At 34.4% G+C, this 27,632-nt stretch overlaps 1 protein-coding gene across 2 annotated transcripts; it reads right to left on the bottom strand.

Annotated features, from left to right (window-relative positions):
* Positions 1-3,111: 3,111 nt before the first annotated feature.
* LOC134708191 (hemicentin-1-like) lies at positions 3,112-16,426 on the bottom strand. 2 transcript variants are annotated; one of them, XM_063568527.1, is made up of 11 exons: positions 16,298-16,426; positions 14,650-14,750; positions 12,608-12,892; positions 11,998-12,279; positions 9,707-9,991; positions 7,193-7,477; positions 6,474-6,782; positions 5,502-5,780; positions 5,075-5,199; positions 4,336-4,472; positions 3,112-3,827 (listed from the first exon to the last, which is right to left on the bottom strand). In XM_063568527.1, the coding sequence occupies exons 2-11, from the start codon at positions 14,729-14,731 to the stop codon at positions 3,443-3,445; spliced, it is 2,454 nt and encodes an 817-aa protein (XP_063424597.1). In that variant the 5' UTR covers positions 14,732-14,750; positions 16,298-16,426; the 3' UTR covers positions 3,112-3,442. The 2 variants fall into 2 exon arrangements, with proteins under 2 accessions (XP_063424597.1, XP_063424598.1); XM_063568528.1 differs by lacking the exon at positions 9,707-9,991.
* Between the last annotated feature and the right edge of the window lie 11,206 nt (positions 16,427-27,632).

Consider the following 27,632-nt stretch of genomic DNA (forward strand, 5'->3'; position numbering starts at 1 on the left):
TACGGTTTCGATAGTTCAAACTTCTTACCGATTTTATTGACATGTATTGACCCATTGCTATTTGATAAAACATAAATAATAACTAATCGTCCAGAGGTTCCTCAAAGTAAGTGCTACGTCAGGAATATGACAGTTGTTATCCATTCGTTTGAGGTGCTTAAGTTTTGATTTTGCCAAATTGATTAGGGACTTACTTTGAGTTTCTATTTTGAATTTTCCTCGAAGTTCGGTATATATTTTTGTTATTTTACTTTTTATATACCAAACCAAATACGATGATGACCCTATTGCTTGATGTACCTGAGTAATAGGCTAAACAAAAAAGAGGCTCTCAAGAGCCTGAATCGCTCACCTTAAATTTTTTTGGTTGAATCTCTCATCAATGATTATTTTGGCTTTTCAATTTATTTAAATGTTCTTTGAATTGTCCTATTTTCTTCAAAAGCAAAAAACAAATCATTTTCTCCTATGTTCTATTTTAGCCATAGGAGCTATGTTTCTTGACATACAAGGAAATGAAATATAAAATTTATACTAGATACTCTGAAACTCATTTAGCCTAAGTTTGGCTGAAATTGATACAGCAGTTTCAAAGGAGAAGATTTTTTAAAGTAAGTCAACATGATAAACAAATTGTGAAAAAAGTCTTTAAAGGGCAATAACTCCTTAAGGGGTCAATTGAAAATTTTGGTCAATTTGACTTATTTGTAGATATTACTTTGCTTAACATTTTTGCTATTAACAGTTTATCTGTATCTATAATAATATTCAAGATAATAACCAAAAACTGCAAAATTTCTTTAAAATCATCAATTCATGGGCATTATAATTTATACTACCTGAAAAACCAGTTACCCAATTCGGCTGAAAATTTCAGGACAGGTAGACCTTGCCCTAATAAATACTTTAACTTCTTGTCTTATTTGCTCTAAATGCTGGAGTTTTTGAGATATAAGCCAAAACTGCAGTTTACCCTGTGTTCTATTTTTAGCCATGACGGCCATGTTTTTTGACGAAATAGAAAATAAAACACAAACTTTATTTTATACACCTTACTGATCATTGAGTTGAAGTTTGGTTCAATTTGGTTGAGTAGTTTTAGAGAAGAAGATTTTTTAAAGTTAGCAAATATGATGAACTAATTGTGAAAAATTGATATTAAAGGACAATAACCCCTTAAATGCTTTCGTTTTTGAGATATAAGCCAAAAACTGCATTTGACCCCAATGTTCTATTTTTAGCAATGGCGACCATGTTTATTGATAGATCAAAACTTCGGATACAATTTATAAACTAGATACCCTAAGGAACATTTAGTTAAAGTTTGGAAGTATTTGGCTTGGTAGTTTCAGGAGAAAATTCCTGAAATAGTTTATGACAGACGACGACGGACGCCAAGTGATGGCATAAGCTCACTTGGCCCTTCGGGCCAGGTGAGCTAAAAAGACTAAACGTCATTCAATGAACAATCAAATAAAGGTCAAGGTCAGATGCAACCTTCCAGTTCGACAATATACACTTTATAATCTTTCCATAAATTAACAAAGTAGTTGACCTATTGCGTATATTAAAGAAGTGGACTTGACCAGCAAACTTCAAATCGTAGAACAATAAAAAGGCGAGGACTGGTAGCGTTGCAAGAAGCCATATTATTGAGACCAATTATTGTTATAGTAAAATCACTATCCTTTTATTGTTAAGTGAAAACAAAATTAAAGTACGTCGAGGAAATTCAAGAAATCAACATCGTGTATAAAATGCACCAATTAAAACAGTTGTGACAGAAATTTGAGGATTGAAGAAAGTAAATCACCAATCGTGTTACACACTGGGAATACATGCTGTTGGTATGAACTCGTGGCCAATTACCGGATCTTAACCTGTGTCACTGAATGCAATTAAGTGAGGCAACATGTAGTGAATACGAGCTTGTGTTGGTCTTTCAAACTTTGACGAAATATTTCCTTGTACAAGAGTTGTGAAGTGGTCGTACGGTATGTGTTGAAATTGCTTACAACCAACAACTCGGCATTATCAAGATACAGACTTATGGATTCATCCCATTCCATAGAAAAATAAGTTGAGATGTTTTCTGCATACCAAATATAAAAGCAGATAAAAGTTTACGAAAATTTTAATTGCAAAAAGGGTATTGCAAAATTTCAAACTATCGGCATACAGGAAGAGCTGCTGTCAGCTGTATCGTCAAATAGGATGGGCCTGCCAAGCAGAACTGAAAATCACCTTCATTGTACCGGTCCATGACCAATATATTACAATTCTCATGGTATAAAAAATTCAGAATATTCAGAATATTTTTTTTACTTTTATACTTGACTTCTGTTTCAAAACCTCATCCATGTCATAATTTATGGAGAATTCGCAAAAAATAGGAATTATTCAGTATCTCAGTATGAAGAGTTGAAAAACATTTTTTTTAGTTTTGTTTATATCGCAATAGACCATGCTGACCGACAGTCGAATTCAGGTAAAATGATTCTGGTGTTTGGTCTTGTATGGGTTCTTTTAATATTTAGTAAATTGCGTTTCAGAGTTTAGTGTGACGTCCATTTTCACTGAACTACAATGTAGAACACATTTATATTAAGGGATTACCCTCTGGATTTGGTATTTTCTAGTTGTGTAAATGACCAATTCGTGGCCTTATACTTTTTTCCTGTCGCACAAAGTCATTTTTTAGCGGTTTTTATAACATTGACATATAAGCGAGATGTTTAGCTAGCCATAAAACCATGTTCAACTAACCAAATGTGTTTCCCTCAGCTTTGGTTTGTTACCGGATTTGTTTCATTTATTATATAAATCGATTTACGACTATTCAACAGAGGAAGACTATTTGACAAATTCACACTCAAAACATTCCAAATCTGGAAAAACTATGTGGTCAACCCTGTTATAAAATTTCTTTACATTCGTTATCTATGAATGTTCCAGTCAAGGATGGTTTTATTTTGTTAAACAATATGAATACATTTCTATTTTGTTTGGGGGGTAGAGGGGGTTGCTTCCACATTGATGTTTACACATTTCTGATGCTCTTGGTCAGTGGATGTAAAATTACCATATGCAAGAATGATAAATGAAAATAGATAAGTCATATTTTTTTAATATGTATGATCTCTTCTCTACAAATATCAGATAATGACAATGTAGTTTGTATATATATTTTATCATAAATATAGCACTTAATTTGCTGAAACAAAAAAGAACAATAGAATATACATTCACGTATTTCTACGATATTTTAACAATTCGATTACTTTGCAAAACAAAACAAATTTGAAACCTACTGCACTTTTTTTTATAAATTAATGTTAAGTTACATTTCTAAATAACGTGTTTGTGTTGGTTTGATCCAAAAAATAATCTTCAAAGTAGTCTGTATATGTTTTATATGGAGCAACTAGGTCGCAGTGAGATCCTAGGAATTGCATGTGGGGTTTTTGGTCAAATCTCTACAATATGATTGGCGACGTCTGATCACAAATGTGTAGGTTAGTTCTGGGTAGGTACCAACTCTACAGGGATATGTCTTCTCGCGTCTGTTGGCACATTTACTAACGATCTCGTACTCTTCATGTTCATAATACATAGACGTATCGATCGCCGGCACATTTATACCTATTGGGAAGAAAATGTCCAACATCACTTTGTCGTAGGACCAGGACACAAGTTTGAATTCGCATTCCCAAACGTTACCGGCCATTCCCTCGCAGTGTTTAGACATAATCATACTCTCAGGACAATACGTCACATCTCCATTCTTTTTAATTATTGCTTTATCCTCGAAGTCCTTCGTGAATTTCCTATAGTAATGAAAAGATCATGATAAAGCTAAGACATATCAAAGAATTCTAGTGGCAAATATATTAAAGAAAGCATCTTCAAGCATGCTGACGTAATATGAATATTAATCCTATGTTTTCTACATGTTTACACTTTTATTTCTTTACTAAAACCAAGTATGATTTGGGGTCACTAAAAGACCAATTAAATCAGCTGAAGATGTCAAATCTGTGTACTTCATTTAGAAATTGCTATTTTATAACATTTCTATTCTAACAACCTTGGTTCGTTGATTTTCAACGTTTTAATAGTTTGTCAGGGCTTTTTAAAGCAAATCATATTTGTTTACAGCGTAGCTGATCATATCTACATCGTTTTGTTTTGTCAGCAATCAATCCTCATCACATTTTTATAATAAAAAAAACAAAAAAACTGACACAATGTCAATAGGAGCATATTTTATAATCAGTAAATAGATACTTATTGTCAAAACGTAATGACTGGTACTTTTAAACAACTAATACTTACTGTCCTAACATAACAATATCTGGTAACCAGATAATAGATGAAGGTAAGCTAACTCTTGGTTGTCCTCTCGGCCATGACAGTCTTGGGTCGTTCCAGGTGATACATTGCAAGGCGTCGAAAGCAAGCATCTCATGATCCTACAATTATAATACCAAAGAATCATGTAAAAATTAACTACCACACTTTCTGCTAACATTAATAGGGACATGTTTAATATCAAATAGGACTAATTGGCATTACATTAAAACGGGATGATTGACCTAAACATTAAAACACAAATGATTATTATAAATGGGTTGGGGCAATTCATCAGTTGAGGTAAATCATTTAAATGTAGTATTCAACATAGTATGAGAAATCAAATGTGCTGCATGTTATGTAACATATCATTGACTTCCTCAGCGATGGTCTTCCGTAGTGCGCATGTTCCAAGTCAAAAACGTCTTCAACGATTGCTTTCTGTAATACATTTAAAAAGGCTTTAATTTATAGGAATTTGTTTCTAATGAACATATTTGACCTCTGAAATTCATTAGCCACATTTTTCAGACTATAGATGACTTAGGCTGTGACATGTAACAGTTGACTCTCGTCTATTTTTTCATTGTTTGGTTAACTTGGTAGACCTTTATCTGCGATACGGGTAAAAGGAAATGTAGGATAAACGTCAACAGGAAATATTAAAGAAAAAATTAATACATAAAAAATACATTAAAAATGCATCTTTATCTACACTTACAAATTTCACCATTTCTTTTGGAATTAAAGAATGGGTCACCCTAACAACTGGATCGATTGGTCTCACAAATCTGTTGTATCCCTTAAGAATTGTAGTTATAATGTCGAACTCGGACACAGGTTTTTCTAAATAAAAATATATAACACACATTATCTATAAATGAAAACATGATAGTTTTGATAAGCCTGTTATATATGGAGATATAAAACAAAAATTCAGTTCTAAATACGATTATGAGAGGTAAATTAATGACTTTTTATTTTAACAATGATTTTTTTTTTACTAGATATGACAATAAATAAATTATTTAACGAAATAATCTGGATACACTTGTATCGGATACCAAAGAAATTTGTACGAGACGAGACGAAGAATTGGACTTCAAAATTGACATGGTAATGGATGGAGAATATGACTGTAAACATACCTATTGGAGACAACTGGATGTTGTTGGTTCTAACGGTAGCACTACCATCTGTAGCTTCACATACATAGGTACCAGCATCACTCATGTCAACATTGGATATTCTCAATGCCGGATTGGATATGGTACCTCCGGACATTTTACCGGATATTATTACATTTATGTTGTCATGCTTCCAACTGATCCCAGTGGGGTTTCCGGCAGTCACTATACAGGCTAGTGTGACAGTTTCCGTTTCAGCAGGATTATAGAAAGTTCTTGGAGCGGTGATGGACAGACCCGCTACAAAAAAGTGCTTATGCATTACATGGATAAAAGTTGTACAAACAGTTTAATTTTGTTACCAAATCATCATATTGGGACGTAAATTTCTTTAATAGACGTTAAATTTTACTAATTTTGAAAAATATGTATAGAACAAAAGGAAAATAAACAGAAAATAAACACCATGACATTGTTTTTAATTCATCCACAATCACCTCCCCCATTAAAATATATGTAACTACTGATTTAACACGTGTATCTATAAATTTTACAACTGATTTTACACGTGTATCTACTAATTTTATAGTGTCTACTGATCTTATGAGTGTGTATCTACTGATCTTATGAGTGTGTATCTACTGATCTTATGAGTGTGTATCTACTGATCTCATGTATCTACTGATCTCATGTATCTACTGATCTCATGTATCTACTGATCTCATGTATCTACTGATCTCATGTATCTACTGATCTCATGTATCTACTGATCTCATGTGTGTATCTACTGATCTTATATGTGTTATATGTGTATCTACTATTCGTATATGTGTTATATGTGGATCTTCTGATCTTATATGTGTTATATATGTATCTTCTATTCTTATGTGTTATATGTGTATCTATTATTCTTATGCGTTATATGTGTATCTACTATTTTATATTTGTTTATCTACTGATCTAATGTGTGTAACTACTCATCTTAAAACTTACATCTGACTGTCAGCTGCATACTTGCGGTCTGTTTACTGTTTAATGTTTGTGGGTGGAAGACATCACAGTACATTATTTGTTGATTGTGCTCCATGCTTGGTGCCCACGCCAATCGCCCTACAACTCGATAGGAACCGGCAAAGGATTCGAACAGCGAGTTTGTCGTTAGTTCATTGGTAAACAGATCATTTCCAATCCTCACGGCCATAGTTTGCGCAGGGAATGCACCAGTAGAAGTACATGTCCAAGTATTAGACGAACCAGCTGTCACCGATTGTGGGCCGACTAGAATGGGCTGTGATGGCGTTGCTATAGAGTAGAAAATAAAAAAAAAGTGAGTCAATGAAAAAGAAGACAGAACTCTCGTCATAGTGGAATAACCTCTGCACAATATCGCTCAATGCTAGATGTTAACAAGTACCAACCAAAATGACTAGAATAGGACTTTAGAATTCTCTTAATAGAATCATTATATTGCTTTTCCAGTACATTTGGGTTCCAGTTTTAAAAGGAGATTACAAAGAAAATTAACAGGTATCTTTCAATGCCGGTATATGCTTAATTGGTTTATGTGTTGTTTCCCCTCTGGCTAAAGTTAGAACCCGATATATAGAAATCGTTGATACAGAGTACACCAATTCAGAATCAATTCAAATCAAAACAAGAAATTCAAAACAGTCAACAAATTGGTTTTTGTGCTATGTTATTGTATTACCTACCTTTTGGCGATAAAGTCATTGTAGTGGTGTTTCTAGTTGCTGAACCATCTGACCCTGAACATATGTATTTGCCACCATCCCTTAGTTGTACATTAGTGATGAGCAAGGAAGGGGACCCCACACTTCCTCCAGAATAACGAGAATTCAAAGAAATTAATAATTGTTGATCGTCCTTGTACCATTTGATATCAGTAGCTGTACCGGAAGTTACCCGACATGTCAAAGTAACACTGGTGGACGTCATTGGCGAATACAAAGTCGATGGCGCAATCACTGTCAGAGGGGCTGAAAATATTGCATACGTAGAATTCAAACCACACATGTTAAATCACTAACACTTTGTACTTATCATTAATATCTTTACCGAGGTACCTCAGTTATTGACATAACTTATAACAAACCTTTCTGAAAAATTCAGTTTATAAATTGAGATTTTATATAAACAAAAAAACCAAGGTTTCAGTTCATTTAGGAACAGTTGGATAAAGATTTTAGCTGTTTTTTAAATAGCTCCTCTCAATTGTTCCGATCTTATTCATCGTTGTAATCAAATATTCGGCTTTAAAGTACTGCTGGCGAGGTAAATTCTAAGAAAACGCTTCGGAAGCCTTTCGTAGTTGTTTCAGATTTTTACTGAGTGAAAAATCCCGGTTCTTCAAATTGAAAAAATCGGACTTTGGTACTATGTTGCAATGTCATTATAAACATGCTACATTTGCTGCATAATTGTTAAATTTCAATTCGAAGATCTTTGATGGGATGTGAAAAGTTTTCCCGGACACATATGAAAATAGACCGGCAGTGACGGTAAAACGGAAAGGTGCACTAAAAATTTACCAAAAAATAATATGCATGATTTCTGATGGCACATATGGAAAAATCGAGAGTACTTTATTCATATGATTTGCACCACGTGACTTTACCCTTTTGGTTTTATTACTTCCTTAGTTGAAGATTGAATATATAAATTATACTCATCTGGCGTATACTAAATTTAGTCCTGGTATCTATGATGAGTTTAATTACATCCACTGGGTCGATGCCTCTACTGGTGGAGATTTATTTCCCCCAGGGTATCACAAGCCCAGCAGTCAGCACTTTTTGTGCCGACATGAATTGTCATTGATATGATTATATTTATAAATCTAAACTTGTTCTGTTTACAAATTTTTGAATTTTTTGAAATACCAAGGCTCGTCATTGATGTGGTTATATTTATAAATCTAAGCTTGTTCTGTTTACAAATTTTTGATTTTTTTGAAATACTAAGGCTTTTCTACAACAGGCATAGATTACCTTAGCTGGATTTGGCAAAACTTTTAGGAATTGGTCCTCAATGCTCTTCAACTTTGTACTTTATTTGGCCTTTTTAACTTTTTTGGATTTGAGCGTCACTGATGAGTCATTTGTAAAAAAAAACGCGCGCCTGGCGTATACTAAATTTAGTGCTGGTATTTACGATGAGTTTATTTGTATCATATTTGCGGATAATCCAGTACTTTTCCGTTATGAATCTTACTAATGTGTCTTTAAAAACTTCCTTCGGTGGATATTTACGGTGTATTTTTACTTAAGGGAAATGCTGAACATTTGACTTTTACGAAAAGGGAAAGTTAAAATCATGTTTTTTAAATAATTTGGCCGAAAACTTATGAAAGCACTCAAGGTAAGTTAAAAGTTATTTAAATTTAAAATTTAACTTACAAGGTGTTTCCCTATATGCGGACAAATCATGAAAAATCTTTTTGAATCTTGATCCTTGCCTTTAAACGATTGGTTTCTATATTATGATTAGCAATTATACTACGGTTACGCTTCCGATTTTCTAACTAAAAAGGCCGAAAGTTTTCAAAATAGACAATGTTGTTTTGTACACTAACACGTCAACTCTAAAAACACGTACAATCGACATATATGCAGACAAATTGTTGATACAGCCTAGGAATAGGCATAATGGATTTTTTTTTTATCTTAGGGGCATATATAATCCTATTGTAATGACTGCCGTCATGATTAGGCAAAATGGCCACTATGCAAATTAGCAAATACCCCAAATATGCCATATGATAAAAAACAAAAATCTAAGTAATAAATTTTCATGGAATATCTATCCACTTACCAAACCTTGGAGAACTTAAACCAGGTTTAATCCACCATTTTCCACATTTGAAAATATCTGTACCAAGTCAGGAATATGACAGTTCTTGTCCATTCGTTTTTTTATGTGTTGTGTCATTTGATATTAGCATGTGATTATTCAGTTCAGTAATTTTGTGCTTTTACTTTAAATAGTTTTCCTTGGTTCGACTTTTCAAGAATGTCCGGGTTTTCGTTTAAATGAAACAGATTTGACGCCGATTTTTGTTAAGATAACTTTACATAAGCTCTGTCTGGTTTATTTCAACCCACAGTTATGATACTTCACTTAAGGCTAAATATTAAACTATATAGAAAAAAATAAAATTAAAATAAAGAACTCCGACGATGCAGGCCTGTATCTAAGATGTCCTTTACCTTGCGGAGACAGGCGGATTATGCTTGTTTTTTTAGTTTGGGTACCAGATGTCGCTGAACATACATATTCGCCAGCATCACTTAGCTGTACGTTCGTTATAAATAAGGAAGGACTCTGAACACTGCCTCCCGAAAAACGGTTATTCAAAGCTAATACTAATGGTTGGTTGTCTTTGTACCAATCGATCTTTCCAGCAGTACCGGAAGTGACACGACAAGTCAGTGTGACACTGGTAGACGTCTGGGGCGAGTAAAATGTCAAAGGCGCGTTTATTTCCAATGGTACTGCAAATAAATTAACACTTACAAATGTATATTCTAGTCGTAGCATGAAACCAGTTTGTCTAATCATTAAGACATTGTATTAAATTGTTATTTTTTTTATACTTATGTCACCGAGTACAATTTTGGTTTTTAAAACAAGAACGTTGGTAAAACTGATTCTGTTCAAATTTCTTATCAATTTTAAAAAGAGTAAAATAGAAATTTGCCAAGTTGTTAAGAAAGAAAACTTTTTACAAACTTAAATTCGATACCATGTTAGATCTAGTTGATAGAGTCCAGTCAATGTGCGATAGTAAAATCTACGTTTTACAAAGGCCAAGCTTATCTCTTAATTGATTTATTGTAAAATTAAATTTGCAAGCGTCAAATTTAAAAATAATTAGATCAAACTATCTACAGTAATACAGATACTCCGATCTTTTTATCAAAATAAAGACTATCGTCATGTTCGAAATTTATTATTCAAAACGCCTAAATCGATACAGACTAAGAATGTTAAAAAAACTAAAGAAATCACGTAATCTTCAAAAGAAGCCAGACTGGTTACGTCGACAGGGTAAGAAGCGTCTCCTGTTATTGATGCATGTATACCAATGTTATTTCAAATGATCGGGCGGAGCTTACGTTTCAATTTGCATAAAGACAGTCTATTTGAAGATGTATGTGATAAGGATGATTGACGTTATAAATATAACTGATTTATAATCACCTATTATTGTCATCAAAGGAATTTACAAAAGAATGACTGGACACTTCGTTGAGGCGTTTATTCTAAAACACCCATTTATAGATGGACTGGTTTATTATGAGCGAACCGGTTGAACTCCGCCCAGTCAAGTGAAATAAATTGAGTAATATCATCTGCCACCAAGCAAATCCTGACCAAGTCAAATTGTCGCATTCTTGGAATAAGACATAATCGGTAACATTACAAATATGACAATAATACTGGTGTCAAAAAAATCTTGCACCATGAACCATTCGCTCTGCAGTTGAGACGCTTCGTAGTAGGGTTGGAAGCAATGTTGGTGCAATAAGCAAATGCTTGTTCATGACGCTCGTATATTGTGAACCTTCACAAACGTAACATAATAACGGACTCGAGTAAGCGTCATACAATTATGCAGATTTTACAACTGGACTGATATATACAATGTATATTTAATTTCTACTTGTGTATAAAAAATACTCGAATTAGACGATGTTATCTATCATGGCTTTCTTAATGGTCTGAACATATTATATATATAAAAAAGAATGCTTCATTTCAACTTGAAATGACCTTCTTTTGGCAGTCTTTAGGAACCAAAAATCTTACTTTTAGACCACCTGTTTCATTGGTTAAAATTATAAGGTCCTGAGATGTTGAATTCTAACCATTTTTAACATCATAGCTGTAGTAAAGGGTTAAATTGATAAAATTACCTATAATCTTGTGCTTACTGGTTATTCTAAACAAGTTAAGGTGGTACCTAACACTACAGGGAGATAACTCTGTGAAATCAGCTAAACGTTTTAATTACGTTGGGTTTTAAAAGGAATATTAAGCTTTTAAATGATCAAAATTGGTGTTTGTCAAACTGCTGTATAAACAGTCTAATTTTTCCGACAAAACGCTTGGTTCAAAATGTTTAATTTTTTTTATATTTTTGTTAAAGGGTCAAAGTAAATACATTGTCAAAATTTTATGAAAATTAAACGAGCCAAATTAATTTTAAGGAAAGTGTTGGGTACCACCTTACTCTAAAAACAGCGGTCTCCATGCGGTAATTAATATGATTAGAATCCAGATCATGTGTACATTCTTTGTTTACAAGGACCTCAACCATTCTACTATATAATCTTTCTGTTTAGACCTTTCGTCTGCTTTTTTCACGAGTAAAACACACCTTCAAAGACTAATAGACTGAAAACTTATTGGCTGATGCAACAATAACCAGTAAATGTAAAATGGAGTGTTGTAAGATCCGTGTAAACAAAGCTTGAACACATGTAAGTTAACTCACCTTGCACAGATAGAACGATGTTACTGGATCTTTTAGTGTCATAACCATTTGTCGCTGAACATACATATTCGCCACCATCCGATAGCGCTACGTTAGAGATTGTCAAGGAAGGAGTCTGGACACTGGCTCCCGATAAACGATTATTCGTAGCAATTTGTAATAGTTGGTTGCTCTTGTACCAATAAATGGCAGTAGCAGTACCGGTAACTACACACTGTAGTGTAACACTGTTTGACGTCTGGACCGAGTAGGATACTCTTGGAGCGTTCACTTCTAACGGCGCTGAAATTAAAATGAGGGTATATTTTTTAAAAATGCATTTCAATAACAAAATATACATGGCTTTTTAATGGCCAGCTTAGGATCGGAGGGTTGCGTGATTTTCGCGATGGCGTTCTGAAAACCCATTGGTGGCCTCTGGTTGTTTTCTGATTTCTTAACTGTTCACGCATTTCCTGTTTCCTTTCTCAATTTATTTAAATGTTATTATCTTTTTTATGTTTTTTTTCTTCAACGGAACATGATATCTGCATCTATTGATAAGCTTCACTATATATGCTTACTATAACTACATATCTATCTTTAGATTAACTGCGCTAGATATACTTACCATATACTATTATAAATATGGTATTGGTCAGTGGGTTCTGCAAGACGTTGTTGAAAACCCGACATTCGTAAACTGCAAACTGATCTTGATTACTAGCTGTAAATGTATAGGTGTTTGTCGTTAGATCGCCCACAGTGTTGAAGAGCGATGAAACCTCGTTTTCGCCTCTGTACCACTTGACACTGGGTGCTGGAACACCACGTTTGGAGGTACAAGTCAACGTGATAATGTCACCAATCTCAATTCGCTCTTTTGACGAAGTGATAACAGGGCTGCCGGGTGGTACTGAAAAAAAGTTTGGTTGTCATAATGTAGTAAAGGAGTAAGTTCGGTAAGGGCCATATTTGGCCCCAATCATAAAGTTCATAGTTACTAGACAATACATGTTTTAAGTTGCCTTGAAGACATGTTAGAAAGTGAAACAGAACTGTCAAAGTTTAATTCTAACACGTTGATTTTTACATCCAGAAAAGGTCAAAATAAGAATTTTTGGTGAAATTTGACAAAATCAGCTAGATTTTCACCAAGTGAAGGACTAGGAAACATAGAGCGCAGGCGTCGACAAGCTTAAGATTAAAAAAAAAACATGTGAAATGTCTTCACAAACATTATTTTAAAAGATCTTTGTTGTCGACGCATGCGCTCTATGTTTCCTGTCCAATTATCTATGGAAATTTACCCATTTTCATTGAGTTTTTCGTGAAAAATCAATATGAGTACAACTTATGACGTCATAATGAAACGCAGAAACGTAAAATTTTCAACAAAATAGTTTATATCCTAGCTAGTCAATGTATTAGCTGTAATTAATCGTGATATTGGTCGATAAATCTCAATTTGAACTTTTCGCTAAAAAAGGGGGCCATTTTAGGACCTTATCGAACATACTCCTTTACATTCAGAATCATATATGCATGTGGTATAGAAATGTATATAGTCTATATAGATAATAAGGAATGTACCATACAATTTGGTGTGAAAAGCAATTAAGTTCTTTTTAAAAAGTTAATAATACCGGTATTTGAATTCATCCGCAGCCCTTGACATCGGAAATAGCATACCAGTCTGGCGTTTTGACCGTCAAGGAAAGACAAAACAGATATGAATTAAGTCCTATGTCTGCTATGAATTTTTAAGTCTTTTACAATTAGAAATTCCAATAAAAATTGTAAAAAAGGTCTACAAGATTCACTTAAACGGCCGTTCGTTTCAGTAAGTGCAAGTTTGGAGTATCATGAGGTTGAAAAAATGTCATCCAAAACAAAATCCAACTAGGGTCATTTTCAAGAAGTTTCAATATTTAGATTGGTTGCTTTATTAGTATACTTTGATACGCACCGGAGAGGTCCAGAGTAAAACTATATTGTATTCGGTTACAGCAATCATCAAAGCTAAAGACATTGCACGAAGTACATGCATCTATTTAACTGACATACTTAGAACTATGCTGATATAGGGGTATGGCAAAATAGTAGTGCAATTAAAGAAACTGTGTGAGCACGCTCACATACCACATGTCCCATACACTGTCAGTTGGCAAACAAAATCTCACTGGACTTCTAAGACTCGTAACTGCTCCAAAAGTCATCTTCGTTAGCCAAGCGTTACGATCCACTCCCAATCTATCAAAGAGTGGATTGTAACCCTTGGCTAGTGAAGATGGTTGAAAGGAGAGTGGATCGTAACCCTTGGCTAGTGAAGATGGTTGAAAGGAGAGTGGATCGTAACCCTTGGCTAGCGAAGATGTCAAGTCAACTGATAATATTTTTTTGTTATAATCTGAAAAGATTCAGGAAATACTTGTGTGCATGTTTGGAGGAAAAACGATGACAAAACTCCATCAAACGTGTATTTAGGCAAACATTCTAGGTTCAAAGGGGCATTACTACTAGACAAAAATTATAGAAAAAATACTTGTTTCTGACAACTTTCACCAGCAATCACAGCTGGGACAATATTAGCACTTATAACTAACTGGGGCAACTTAGACCTTACCATTAACTTCGGTAATCACTTTTTGTAAAATTAGCAATAATCCTTACATTGGGCAATCACGGCTGGAACAAGTAGCAAAACTAAGCATATCAACAACTTGTCCACTCCGTGGTCTGTTTTCAGATCCATTGTCAAAGAAAGATGCTTGCTGAAAAAAATAGTGGATACATATCAAAACTTTTTAAATAAATCCCTATACAAGAAACAATTGTTTTATATTTGGATTTTGAAAATTAGCACAGACACATCCCTTGAAGTATAAAAACAAAATTAAACTTTGGCATATTTTGGCTTTAATATTGATTCACTTATAGGGTCTTTGCATTAGAAATAAACACATTTATTCTAAAACAAGTTCAGTTGTGTGCAAGGGTTTGTTCTTGTAAGCATATATAGACATTATAGTAAAAAGAAAACAAATGTAATTGTCTAAGAAAGTCTTTAAGGAAGAGTATTAATCGCTTATTGAGCAAACAATACCTCTCGAGTTTTTAGACAAAGCTGTATCCAGGATTAGTATTAAAGCATGAGAAATGCATTCGCACAGCAACGGTGTAATATAAAAAAAGAAGATGTGGTATTATTGGCTTGCCAATGAGACAACTATCCACAAAAGACCAAAATGAAACAAACATTAACAACTATAGGTCACCGTACGGGCTTCAACAATGAGCAAAGCCCATATCGCATAGCTATAAAAGGCTCCGATAAGACAATGTAAAACAATTCAAACGAGAAAACTGACGGCCTTATTTATGTAAAAAAATGAACGAAAAGCAAATATGTAACACATAAACAAACGACACACACTGAATTACAGGCTCCTGACTTGGGACAGGCACATACATAAATAATGTGGCGGGGTTAAACATGTTAGCGAGATCCCCCCCCCCAACCTGGGACAGTGGTATAACAGTACAACATAAGAACGAACTAAAAAAAATCAGTTGAAAAAGGCTCTAAGACTCATCAGATAGACAAAAATTACAAGTGGGCGTGGCCGGGTACTTGTACATCCCGACACAAAAAGACACAACAGATCTGAGAGTACTCAGTTATCTGACAGCTAGTTCAAAGCCACTAACAACTAATAAAAAAATAATGCCTCCAAGACTACACCAATTTTTCATATAGAATGCTGCACTCGTGTGTTTCTGTTCCAGATCGTACGAGTATTTGGACCGTACGCGTTCGTTACCCGAGGGACAGTCAAACTCATAAATCGAAAAAAAACTGACAACGCCATGGCTAAAAATGTAAAAGACAGACAGACAAACAATAGTATTCACGACACCACATAGAAAACTAAAGAATAAGCAACATGAAACCCATAGCGACGGTCCTGGATAAACAGGACATCAATTGAAAAGAAAAAAAAATCCAGGGGCGGCATTGTATAAAAAGAGGTTTCCTTTTTGGTTTCACCAAATTCTAAATACATGTCGAATGAATAACATTTACTAGTCGCTGAGACTGAAACATTTATAAATAACAAGGACATAAGACATAAGACATAAAGCTTTATTTAGAGTCGGTATAAGTTTCTTGTTAATAAAATCATAAAACATTTATCTTTTAGAATCGTGCATACATTTGTACTTTTGATATGCTTTTACCTCGGAGCATAAATGTGCATTTGTCTATAAAATTTCTATTCTTATCATTAATTTTAAATCAAAAAATATGTGTGCTTACCTTTCGTTGTTCTTCGTCACGTTAACTTTGGCAGACTAACTGATGAATGAAATCGTGGGACTATATATATCGCACGTGAAACTTGCTCATGTCACGGGTTTTTTTCTCGGTGGTTTGTTTACATGATAACTGTTCACATATATTAGTTCAAATTAAGAAACCAAGTAACAATAGAGTCACTTTAAAGATAAAAAAAAAAAACAAAAAAAACAAAAACAATAGTTACTCTATAAACTTTTTCCTCTAAAAAAAAAATACAAATAGGAGGAAATATTTAATTTAAAGTTGCATTATTTCATTATTTCTTTTTTAAGTTCCTTACTTATTTATTTATTCGTTTGATTCGTGCTTCATTTGTTGAAAGTATGCAAAAGTGAGCTAATATGTTAGTTCTTAAATTATTTTATTGTTCAATAACCACAGTCTTCTAATCAATGTTTTGATAGAAAAAAAAATGATGATGGAAATTAGGGATGACTGTGTCAAGGAGACAACCAACCTACCAAAAAGCAATGAAACCTATATTGCCTAGTATTTCGTTTAAGATGCATTGTCTTAGATTGTCTGTTGGTACCGTCGTTATGTATTTTCAAGTACTAACATCTTAGCCTATTTTCTCAAAATATCACTGATTCACAGAATTTAATAAGATACTGGACTAAATACAACGCATTTAAGAATATTTGTCCGGTTGTATGGCCAGCCTACAATATAGCTGTGAAGCATTAAGTTTCATGTCCGACCGTCCGTCAGTCAATATATTGGTATTGTTAATGGTGTTTACCATGAAGTTTGTTGTTCTATACATACTATTCGGACTGGTATGGCCTCAGGTACTATTAAACAGAATGCTTGTGTTTTCATATCCGTCCTTGCTGCATCGATTCAAATTTGAAGTATTGAACATGGGCTCATTGTGGTGTGATTTTTTTTTAATTTAAAATAAATGCAAACTTAGTGATTTGGACTACATTTTAAGATTCGCTGATTACAATGAAGCTAAATAATAATACTCGTATAAACCTGATCATGTTAACAAAATGCATATTGTTTTGTTATTTTTAAATTCATAAGACTTAAGATAGCTAAGTCAGTCTTGTAAGTTCTTTAATGCTAGTTCATTTATATGTTTTAAAGTTTAGACTGACGTCCATTTTCACCAGAACTAGTACACATTTCCGGGTGCGGTATTTTCTTTCTGTATTGAAGAGCCATTGAATGCCTTGGCCTGAATCCAGCCTTTTAGTCGGGTTGTTGTTTCTTTGACACATTCTCCATTTACATTCTCAGTTTTATATATATGAATAAAATTAAAAACTATAGACCTTGTTTCTGTTATCTGAAACATTCAACATAATTATTATCTACAACGCAGAACTTATCATACTAGGTATTTATTAAATAATTAATAATTTTGCAGAAGCCTTTATTGCAGAAAACTGTTTGTTGACATCTAAGTGTCTTTTTTTTTAATCGAGTTGCTGTCTCGTTGAAGTTTACCTATATTTTGCGATTGCTTGATGTTTAGCGAATCCTAACAATAGACCGTTGCGTTTACATGTAATAGTTTTCTCGGAAAAGTGCGAGTTAACATAATTTTATATCTAGCGAATAGAACAATTTTACTTTTGAGTTGTCTTCCGTTTATCAGTTAAAAAAAACAAATATGTATTGATCTTATGAATAAATAAAACAATTCAGTACGATGATTCCGCACAACTCGAAGAATTATAAAAAGTTTTTTTTTTCTTTAAATGTAGTGAGTATGGAAATTTCCCATTACTGGCCTTCAGATTTCACAACACAATTATTACACTAAGTCTACCGAATCTCTGGTAGGCTCTGTTACTTCGCTGAAAAAGCGGCACACAAATATCTCGTGAAAAAAATATTTGAATTTGCATGCGTTAGATTACTTAATGGTTTTCCCATAAAAATAGCTTTCTGTTTTCGTTACTACAGTTCGTATGTACATCACATATATATTTGATCGTGTTTGTCTGCTATAAAGAGTGGGTTTTTTTTTCAGATAAAAACTGATTCCAATGCAACTTATAGACGCTTTTGGATCATATTCTGACATTTTTAGCTCACCTGGCCCAAAGGTCCGTCGTCGTTAACTTTTACAAAAATCTTCTCCTCTGAAACTACTGGGCCAAATTAAACCAAACTTGGCCACAATCATTATTGGGGTATCTAGTTTAAAAATGTGTCCGGTGACCCGGCCAACCAACCAAGATGGCCGCCACAGCTAAAAATAAAACATAGGGGTAAAATGTAGTTTTTGGCTTATAACTCAAAAACCAAAGCATTTAGAGCAAATCTGACTTGGGGTAAAATTGTTAATCAGGTTAAGATCTATCTGCCCGGAAACTTTCAGATGAATCGGACAACTGGTTGTTGGGTTGCTGCCCCTGAATCGGTTATTTTAAGGAATTTTGCCGATTTTGGTTATTATCTTGAATATTATTATAGATAAAGATAAACTGTAAACAGCAATAATGTTCAGCAAAGTAAGATTTACAAATAAGTCAACATGACCGAAATGGTCAATTGACCCCATAAAGAGTTATTGTTCTTTATAGTCAATTTTTAACAATTTTCATAAAATTTGTAAATTTTTATTAACATTTTCCACTGAAACTACTGGGTCAAGTTCATTATAGATAGAGATAATTGTAAGCAGCAAGACTAAAGTAAGATGTACAAACACATCATCACCACCAAAACACAATTTTTTCATGAATCCATCTGCTTCCTTTGTTTAATATTCACATAGACCAAGGTGAGCGACACAGGCTCTTTAGAGCCTCTAGTTTAAAGATCTTGAAGTCTTTCAATAATTGTACATGCCACTGAATTCGGAAAATAACAGTCACAGACAGTTGACGGCGGTTTGATGAAATTTTAACTCTTGAAGCGCAAAAAAAAACCCGTTACGACGTCTGTTTCCAGCAAAATTTGGGGGTTGTAATTTTCAGAGAACTTTTTGTAGGAGTAGGAAAGAAAATACTATTCTGTCTAGCACGAGGAAAAAATCGATGCCCCCTCATTCACAAAGAGTTAAATGATTGTTTATTACATACGAAAAAAATGTTTGTTTCGAAAAAAATATGTCCATCCCTTTAAAGCCTTTCTTATTTTTGCTTATTTATATCTAATGTTCCACAGCATATCCCCTTAAAAGATAGCATTTGAAAACTAATTAGACTGATGTAAGTTACGTGGAACAAATTCTTTTCGTGGGATGTAATGCGGAAATACATTTATTCTCAAGAAAAAAATGTCCTGTCCTTACAATGTTTTTTTATTTCGCTTGTCAAATATTAGAAGTAACCTTATGCAATGTTTAGATAATCAATTCTAGTTCCTCAAAGCTCAGTGGCTAGTGTAAACGACATTGTTGTCTACTACCAATACCGTCCTTGTTACGTCTGCAGAGATTCGTTCCCCAAAGCTCAGTGGCCAGTGTAAACGACATTGTTGTCTACTACCAATAACGTCCTTGTTACGTCTGCAGAGATTCGTCCCCCAAAGCTCAGTGGCCAGTGTAAACGACATTGTTGTCTACTACAAATAACGTCCTTGTTACGTCTGCAGAGATTCGTCCCCAAAGCTCAGTGGCTAGTGTAAACGACATTGTTGTCTACTACCAATAACATACTTGTCACGTCTGCAGAGATTCGTCCCCCAAAGCTCATTGGCCAGTGTAAACGACATTGTTGTCTACTACCAATAACGTCCTTGTTACGTCTGCAGAGATTCGTCCCCCAAAGCTCAGTGGCCAGTGTAAACGACATTGTTGTCTACTACCAATAACGTCCTTGTTACGTCTGCAGAGATTCGTCCACCAAAGCTCAGTGCCAGTGTAAACGAAATTGTCGTCTACTACCAATAACGTCCTTGTTCCGTCTGCAGAGATTCGTCCCCCAAAGCTCAGTGGCTAGTGTAAACGACATTGTTGTCTACTACCAATAACGTCCTTGTTACGTCTGCAGAGATTCGTCCCCCAAAGCTCAGTGGCCAGTGTAAACGAAATTGTTGTCTACTACCAATAACATCCTTGTTACGTCTGCAGAGATTCGTCCCCCAAAGCTCAGTGGTAGTGTAGACGACATTGTTGTCTACTACCAATAACGTCCTTGTTACGTCTGCAGAGATTTGTCCCCCAAAGCTCAGTGGCAGTGTAAACGACATTGTTGTCTACTACCAATAACATACTTGTTACGTCTGCAGAGATTCGTTCCCCAAAGCTCAGTGGCCAGTGTAAACGACATTGTTGTCTACTACCAATAACATACTTGTTACGTCTGGAGAGATTCGTCCCTTAAAGCTCAGTGGCCAGTGTAAACGACATTGTTGTCTACTACAAAAAACGTCCTTGTTACGTCTGCAGAGATTCGTCCCCCAAAGCTCAGTGGCCAGTGTAAACGACATTGTTGTTTTCTACCAATAACATACTTGTTACGTCTGCAGAGATTCGTCCCCCAAAGCTCAGTGGCCAGTGTAAACGACATTGTTGTCTACTACCAATAACGTCCTTGTTACGTCTGCAGAGATTCGTCCCCCAAAGCTCAGTGGCCAGTGTAAACGACATTGTTGTCTACTACCAATAATATACTTGTTACGTCTGGAGAGATTCGTTCCCCAAAGCTCAGTGGCCAGTGTAAACGACATTGTTGTTTTCTACCAATAACGTCCTTGTTACGTCTGCAGAGATTCGATCTCTGATACAATACAACAAAAGAAGAATAGTTATAGAAACATTTTAAGTTTCGACACATATCGAACAATAATTAAAAGAGTTATTTTTTTTTTTAATTTAGGGAGCATAGAAATTTTCTCTTTTTGTGGATTACATTAACAGTCAATGCTTTTGTGGTTCAGTCCTAATCTCTCTGTCTACATTTCCTATGTATAAAGCTGTAGGTAGGGTTAAGTTTCGGCCGCGTAATTATTATTCGGCGAGATTGGGAGCATAGTTGGTTTCAATTAGAATACTGACTGCCTGCTACAAAAGAAGTTCAAGTGGTGTATGTTTTCAGAGAACTTTCCAGAGTAAGAAAAAAATGTTTTGTACGGTACGGTTTGAGGAAAAAATACCACATGCCCCTCCTTTCCCAAGAGATTCATTTCGAAAAACGGAGAAATCGTATGCTCTCCTCTTACAAGATAAACTGAACTTAACTTTGCTATTATTTTAATCCACAGCGTTACAATGACGGTAGAAAATCTAGTATATTTGAGAGCTAATACAGATAGGACTGATGTTAGTTGTGAATTGGTAAAGAACGATATTCATGTTTAACAAATTGTAATACGGAAATATAACACTTATATTTGAGAGAAAAAAGTTATTTCTCTTACCAAATATTAAAGTACAATGTTAACGTAATCAATTTTAGTCTATCAACGCTAAGTCATCAATTTCCAAAAACATCCTTCTTACGTGTTTAGAGATTCTGTCTATGATATGATACACAAAAGAGTAATAGTAATATAGAAATGGATAAATATAAATGTAATATGATAAAGAGTTATTTAATTATAAAGATCTCTTCATGCATATAACTTTGATTGTTCATGAACTTCATAAAATATTTTTTCTTTCTTTCACAAAAGCATTCCATCTATATGTGCCTTGTCAATTCTACGAACCTCATCTTGTTTAGTGTATGAGATTACAGTAAAAAAACTCTATTGAATAACAAGTTCTGTCAATTTCTAAAAAAAAGAATGACAAATTATGTATGAAAAAACATCAATAATGATAGTTTAATAATGCTTAAAAATGTTTAAGTCAAAAGACGCAATGTATAAATAAACCCTTTCGATGAAAAGAGATTATTCAGCAAACAATACACTTCCATAGAAGGAATGTGATTTTTTTACTGCGTATTTTTTCTTTCCTTGACTTCTTTATTAAATGAATTTAGTTTTCGTTTAAAAATAGTTTACTCATTGGGTCTTTTGAATGATATAACAAAAATCTATGAAACTGTTTTCTGATTAGATAAAATTGAGAATGGAAATTGGGAATGTGTCCAAGCAACAACAACCCGACCACAGAGCAGAAACCAGCCGAAGGCCACAAATTGGTCTTCAATGAAGCGAGAAACTCCCGCATCCGGAGGCGTCCTTCAGCTTGCCCCTAAACAAATATGTAATACTAGTTCAGTGATAATGAACGTCATACTAAACTCTGAACTATACACAAGAAACTAAAATTAAAAATCATACAAGACTAACAAAGGCTAGAGGCTTCTGACCTGGGACAGGCGCAAAATTGCGGCGGGGTTAATGCCCGCGTCACACTGTCCCGATTTTTACGCCGATGTCATCACGATTAGGGAAATTTTCAAAATCGGGACTGATCGTATCCAGCTCGGGCTATTCGTAATGCAATCTTTAATCATCGTAGAACCATCGGCAACTTTTTCTAGACTTCGGGGACAACTTCGGGAAGGGTTCTAAATTTTTTAACATGTTAAAAAATCGCCGAAGGTGCGTCCGATGTTGAGGGTTCGTATTGAGTTCGTATCACCATCCTCACCATCGTAATGTCACCGGGAATGCATCTTTGAACATCGTATTGCATTCGTGTTTCCATCGTTTCCATCGGGCAGTTTTGACATTACGATGTCTACACGAATGAATCACGAAGCTACCAGAAGGTCTTACGATGGAAACACGACTTCGTGAAGACCTCGTAATCCTGTCGTGTTGCCATCGAATTAAAGTACGAAGGCGACAAGATGGAACTACGACCGCAATAAATTCAGCTAAATATAAGTTAATTTTCGCGCTAAAATAATTTAAAGTGCCATTCGCGATATGCACTGGTCAGTCTAATACGACAGTTAAGAAAGACGTTTACAAAAACAAGGAGCTCATATCATATGATTCTATCAGAACAAGAAAGGCGACAGCGTTGTTTCTATTTATTCAAATAGAACAAGAAGAGCAGCTATTACAGGCTCAGGATTTACTTTTACAATCAAAATATTATTTTTTGTCAATTTTTCATATCAAGTAACATATTGAAAATCATAAACGCGCCTCATACACCAACACTGCATATTCACGTATATAGGGAAACCAACTTTTTCTTCATTATTCTGATTTTTTATGTATCGTCTGAGTTGTTGACACACGAACGTTTACTCCATAACCATTTTGTTTTCTATATGTCATATTTTGCCTCATTTGTTGCTTTCCCCACATCCTTCCTTTTGTATATATTGTTATGATATTCTCCTGGAAAGAACTCTTTTTGAATAAAAGGGATCAACGAACCCATTACCTTACATTTAAGATAGATCAGTAAACATAGGCATAATTATGGGTGATTAATCAGACTAGTGCACTCATTTAACAGTTCAAACAAGGCAATGCCGAGCGGTGGCATCCCCTCGTATGTAACATATTGGGGACAAATATGAACACTATATTTGTATATGACACGTGCAGAAAATGGTAAATTGAATATGCATCTTTTACACATAAACGATTTTTTTAGAAATCAAATAAAAGATTCAGTAACTGGAAATACCTTTAATATTGTCTTTAGAATAAGCAGGTAAAAAATTGAGCAACCAATTTTCTGTGTATTATGCTATTTCAAGGAGAATAAACCAGTCCATCTGCATGACTTTGACCTTTGGCCTTGAACGTAAAAAAATGTCAGATCATTACAAGGAGGAACTATATACCAAATGTGGTTAAAATCTTTTGAAGCATATTGGTTTGAGAGTGTCAACAAGGGTGGTATTGCCTTGTATTACGACTGCCACTGTGACCGAACCGAACCATAATCTATTTCTTGCAAGCAGAAGAAGACGTTTTCAGTGGCCTGTTTCCTCAAACACTTCTGCCTAGTTTTCCGTGTTACAGATTTCGATTACATGCAGTTACTGCTTAACCTCACCACATTCTTTGTGTGTCTATCAAAAGGAGCCTGTATAAATTGATGGTTGTCGTTTTTTGCTTTTTTCATATTTGTTTTTCGTGTATTGCTTTGCACAATTTGCTCTTGTTTTTTGTTACACCACTGTTCCAGGTTAAGGGAACTTTAGTTTTCCATTGGTCTTATGTGTCATATCGACTGACGTTATGAACTTTAGTTTTCCATTGGTCTTATGTGTCATATCGACTGAAGGTATAAACTTTAGTTTTCCATTGGTCTTATGTGTCATATCGACTGACGTTATAAACTTTAGTTTTCCATTGGTCTTATGTGTCATATCGACTGAAGGTATAACCTTTAGTGTTCCACTGGTCTTATGTGTCATATCGACTGACGGTATAAACTTTAGTTTTCCATTGGTCTTATGTGTCATATCGACTGACGGTATAAACTTTAGTTTTCCATTGGTCTTATGTGTCATATCGACTGACGGTATAAACTTTAGTGTTCCACTGGTCTTATGTGTCATATCGACTGACGGTATAAACTTTAGTTTTCCATTGGTCTTATGTGTCATATCGACTGGAGGTATAAACTTTAGTTTTCCATTGGTCTTATGTGTCATATCGACTGACGGTATAAACTTTAGTTTTCCATTGGTCTTATGTGTCATATCGACTGACGGTATAAACTTTAGTTTTCCATTGGTCTTATGTGTCATATCGACTGACGGTATAAACTTTAGTTTTCCATTGGTCTTATGTGTCATATCGACTGACGGTATAAACTTTAGTTTTCCATTGGTCTTATGTGTCATATCGACTGACGGTATAAACTTTAGTTTTCCATTGGTCTTATGTGTCATATCGACTGAAGGTATAACCTTTAGTGTTCCACTGGTCTTATGTGTCATATCGACTGACGGTATAAACTTTAGTTTTCCATTGGTCTTATGTGTCAAATCGACTGACGGTATACACTTAAGTTTTCCATTGGTCTTATGTGTCAAATCGACTGACGGTATACACTTTAGTTTTCCATTAGTCTTAAGTGTCATATCGACTGACGGTATACACTTTAGTTTGCCATTTGTCTTATGTGTCATATCGACTGACGGTATACACTTTAGTTTTCCATTGGTCTTATGTGTCATATCGACTGACGGTATAAACTTTAGTTTTCCATTGGTCTTATATGTCATATCGACTGACGGTATAAACTTTAGTTTTCCATTGGTCTTATGTGTCATATCGACTGACGGTATACACTTAAGTTTTCCATTGGTCTCATGTGTCATATAGACTGACGGTATAAACTTTAGTTTTCCATTGGTCTTATGTGTCATATCGACTGACGGTATAAACTTTAGTTTTCCATTGGTCTTATGTGTTATATCGACTGACGGTATAAACTTTAGTTTTCCACTTGTCTTATGTGTCATATCGACTGATGGTATGAATTTTAGTTTTCCATTGGTCTTATGTGACATATCGACTGACGGTATAAACTTTAGTTTTCCATTGGTCTTATGTGTCATATCGACTGACGGTATAAACTTTAGTTTTCCATTGGTCTTATGTGTCAAATCGACTGACGATATACACTTAAGTTTTCCATTGGTCTTATGTGTCAAATCGACTGACAGTATACACTTTAGTTTTCCATTAGTCTTAAGTGTCATATCGACTGACGGTATACACTTTAGTTTTCCATTTGTCTTATGTGTCATATCGACTGACGGTATACACTTTAGTTTTCCATTGGTCTTATGTGTCATATCGACTGACGGTATAAACTTTAGTTTTCCATTGGTCTTATGTGTCATATCGACTGACGGTATAAACTTTAGTTTTCCATTGGTCTTATGTGTCATATCGACTGACGGTATACACTTAAGTTTTCCATTGGTCTCATGTGTCATATAGACTGACGATAGTTTTCCAGTGGTCTCATGTGTCATATCGACTGACGGTATAAACTTTAGTTTTCCATTGGTCTTATGTGACATATCGACTGACGATATAAACTTTAGTTTTCCACTTGTCTTATGTGTCATATCGACTGACGGTATAAACTTTAGTTTTCCATTGGTCTTATGTGTCATATCGACTGACGGTATGAACTTTAGTTTTCCATTTGTCTTATGTGTCATATCGACTGACGGTATAGACTTTAGTTTTCCATTGGTGTTATGTGTCATATCGATTGACGGTATAAACTTTAGTTTTCCATTGGTCTTATGTGTCATATCGACTGAAGGTATAAACTTTAGTTTTCCATAAGTCTTATGTGTCATATCGACTGAAGGTATAAACTTTAGTTTTCCATAAGTCTTATGTGTCATATCGACTGAAGGTATAAACTTTAGTTTTCCATTGGTCTTATATACCACCTAAGTCTGCCGGGGTCAACATGAATTATTATAAGTTGTATTATTTGTAATTGGATACGACTAGCCCTCAGTTACTGAGAGTACACTTATGTCGGTACTTTGTGTCTTTTGTAGGTTTTTGTTTACCCTTTATTGAGTTAAGACATTAAAATCTGATTTCTTAAGTTTGTATCTATGTTGTGCTGCTACATGCACACCACTGATCCAGGCTAGAGATGCGATGCACGCTCATGCACGAACATCGACCCATTTTTTATGTGTTTGTTCTAAGTTAGGAGCTTGTAGTTAAGTGGTTGTCGTTGGTTTGTGTCTGTTATGTTTGTTTCTTGTAAATTGTATTCATAAACTAGGTTGTAAGTTTTTTTTTTCTCGTTTCTATTGTTATATTTTCATGTCGGAACCTTTTAGAGTCGACTGTTACGGGGCGCCGAATGGGACTCTTGTGGTTTTGTACAAAATTCAATTCTGTCATAACAAAATCATTTTTGTCTAACAAAACTATGTGCTACAGACTTGTTTTGTGAGAACTTCAATTTTGTGATGACAAAATTCATTTGTGTAGACAAAATTCATTTGTGTAGACAAAATTCATTTTTGTCATGACAAAATTCATTTTTGTAGACAAAATTCATATTTGTCATGACAAAAGTCAATGTTGTCTTAAAGGTATGCAAATATGTTTTTTGCATACAAAATTGACTTTTGTTACCTGATATGGAGATTAAATCACAAAAGTCAATTGTGTACGGTAAGATTCAATTTTGTGAGACAAAATTGACTTTTGTGAAACAAAATTAACTTTTGTGAGATAAAATTGACTTTTATGAGACAAAATTGACTTTTGTGAGACAAAATTGACTTTTGTGAGACAAAATTCAATTTTGTCATTTTTGTTGAGACAAAATTCAATTTTGTCATTTTTGTTGAGACAAAAGTCAATTTGTTAATTTTGTTGAGACAAAAGTCAATTTTGTAAATTTTGTTGAGACAAAAGTCAATTTTGTTAATTTTGTTGAGACAAAAGTCAATTTTGTTAA

The sequence above is a fragment of the Mytilus trossulus genome, chromosome 2 (genome assembly GCF_036588685.1).
Source record: "Mytilus trossulus isolate FHL-02 chromosome 2, PNRI_Mtr1.1.1.hap1, whole genome shotgun sequence".
In the NCBI taxonomy this organism is placed as follows: domain Eukaryota; kingdom Metazoa; phylum Mollusca; class Bivalvia; order Mytilida; family Mytilidae; genus Mytilus; species Mytilus trossulus.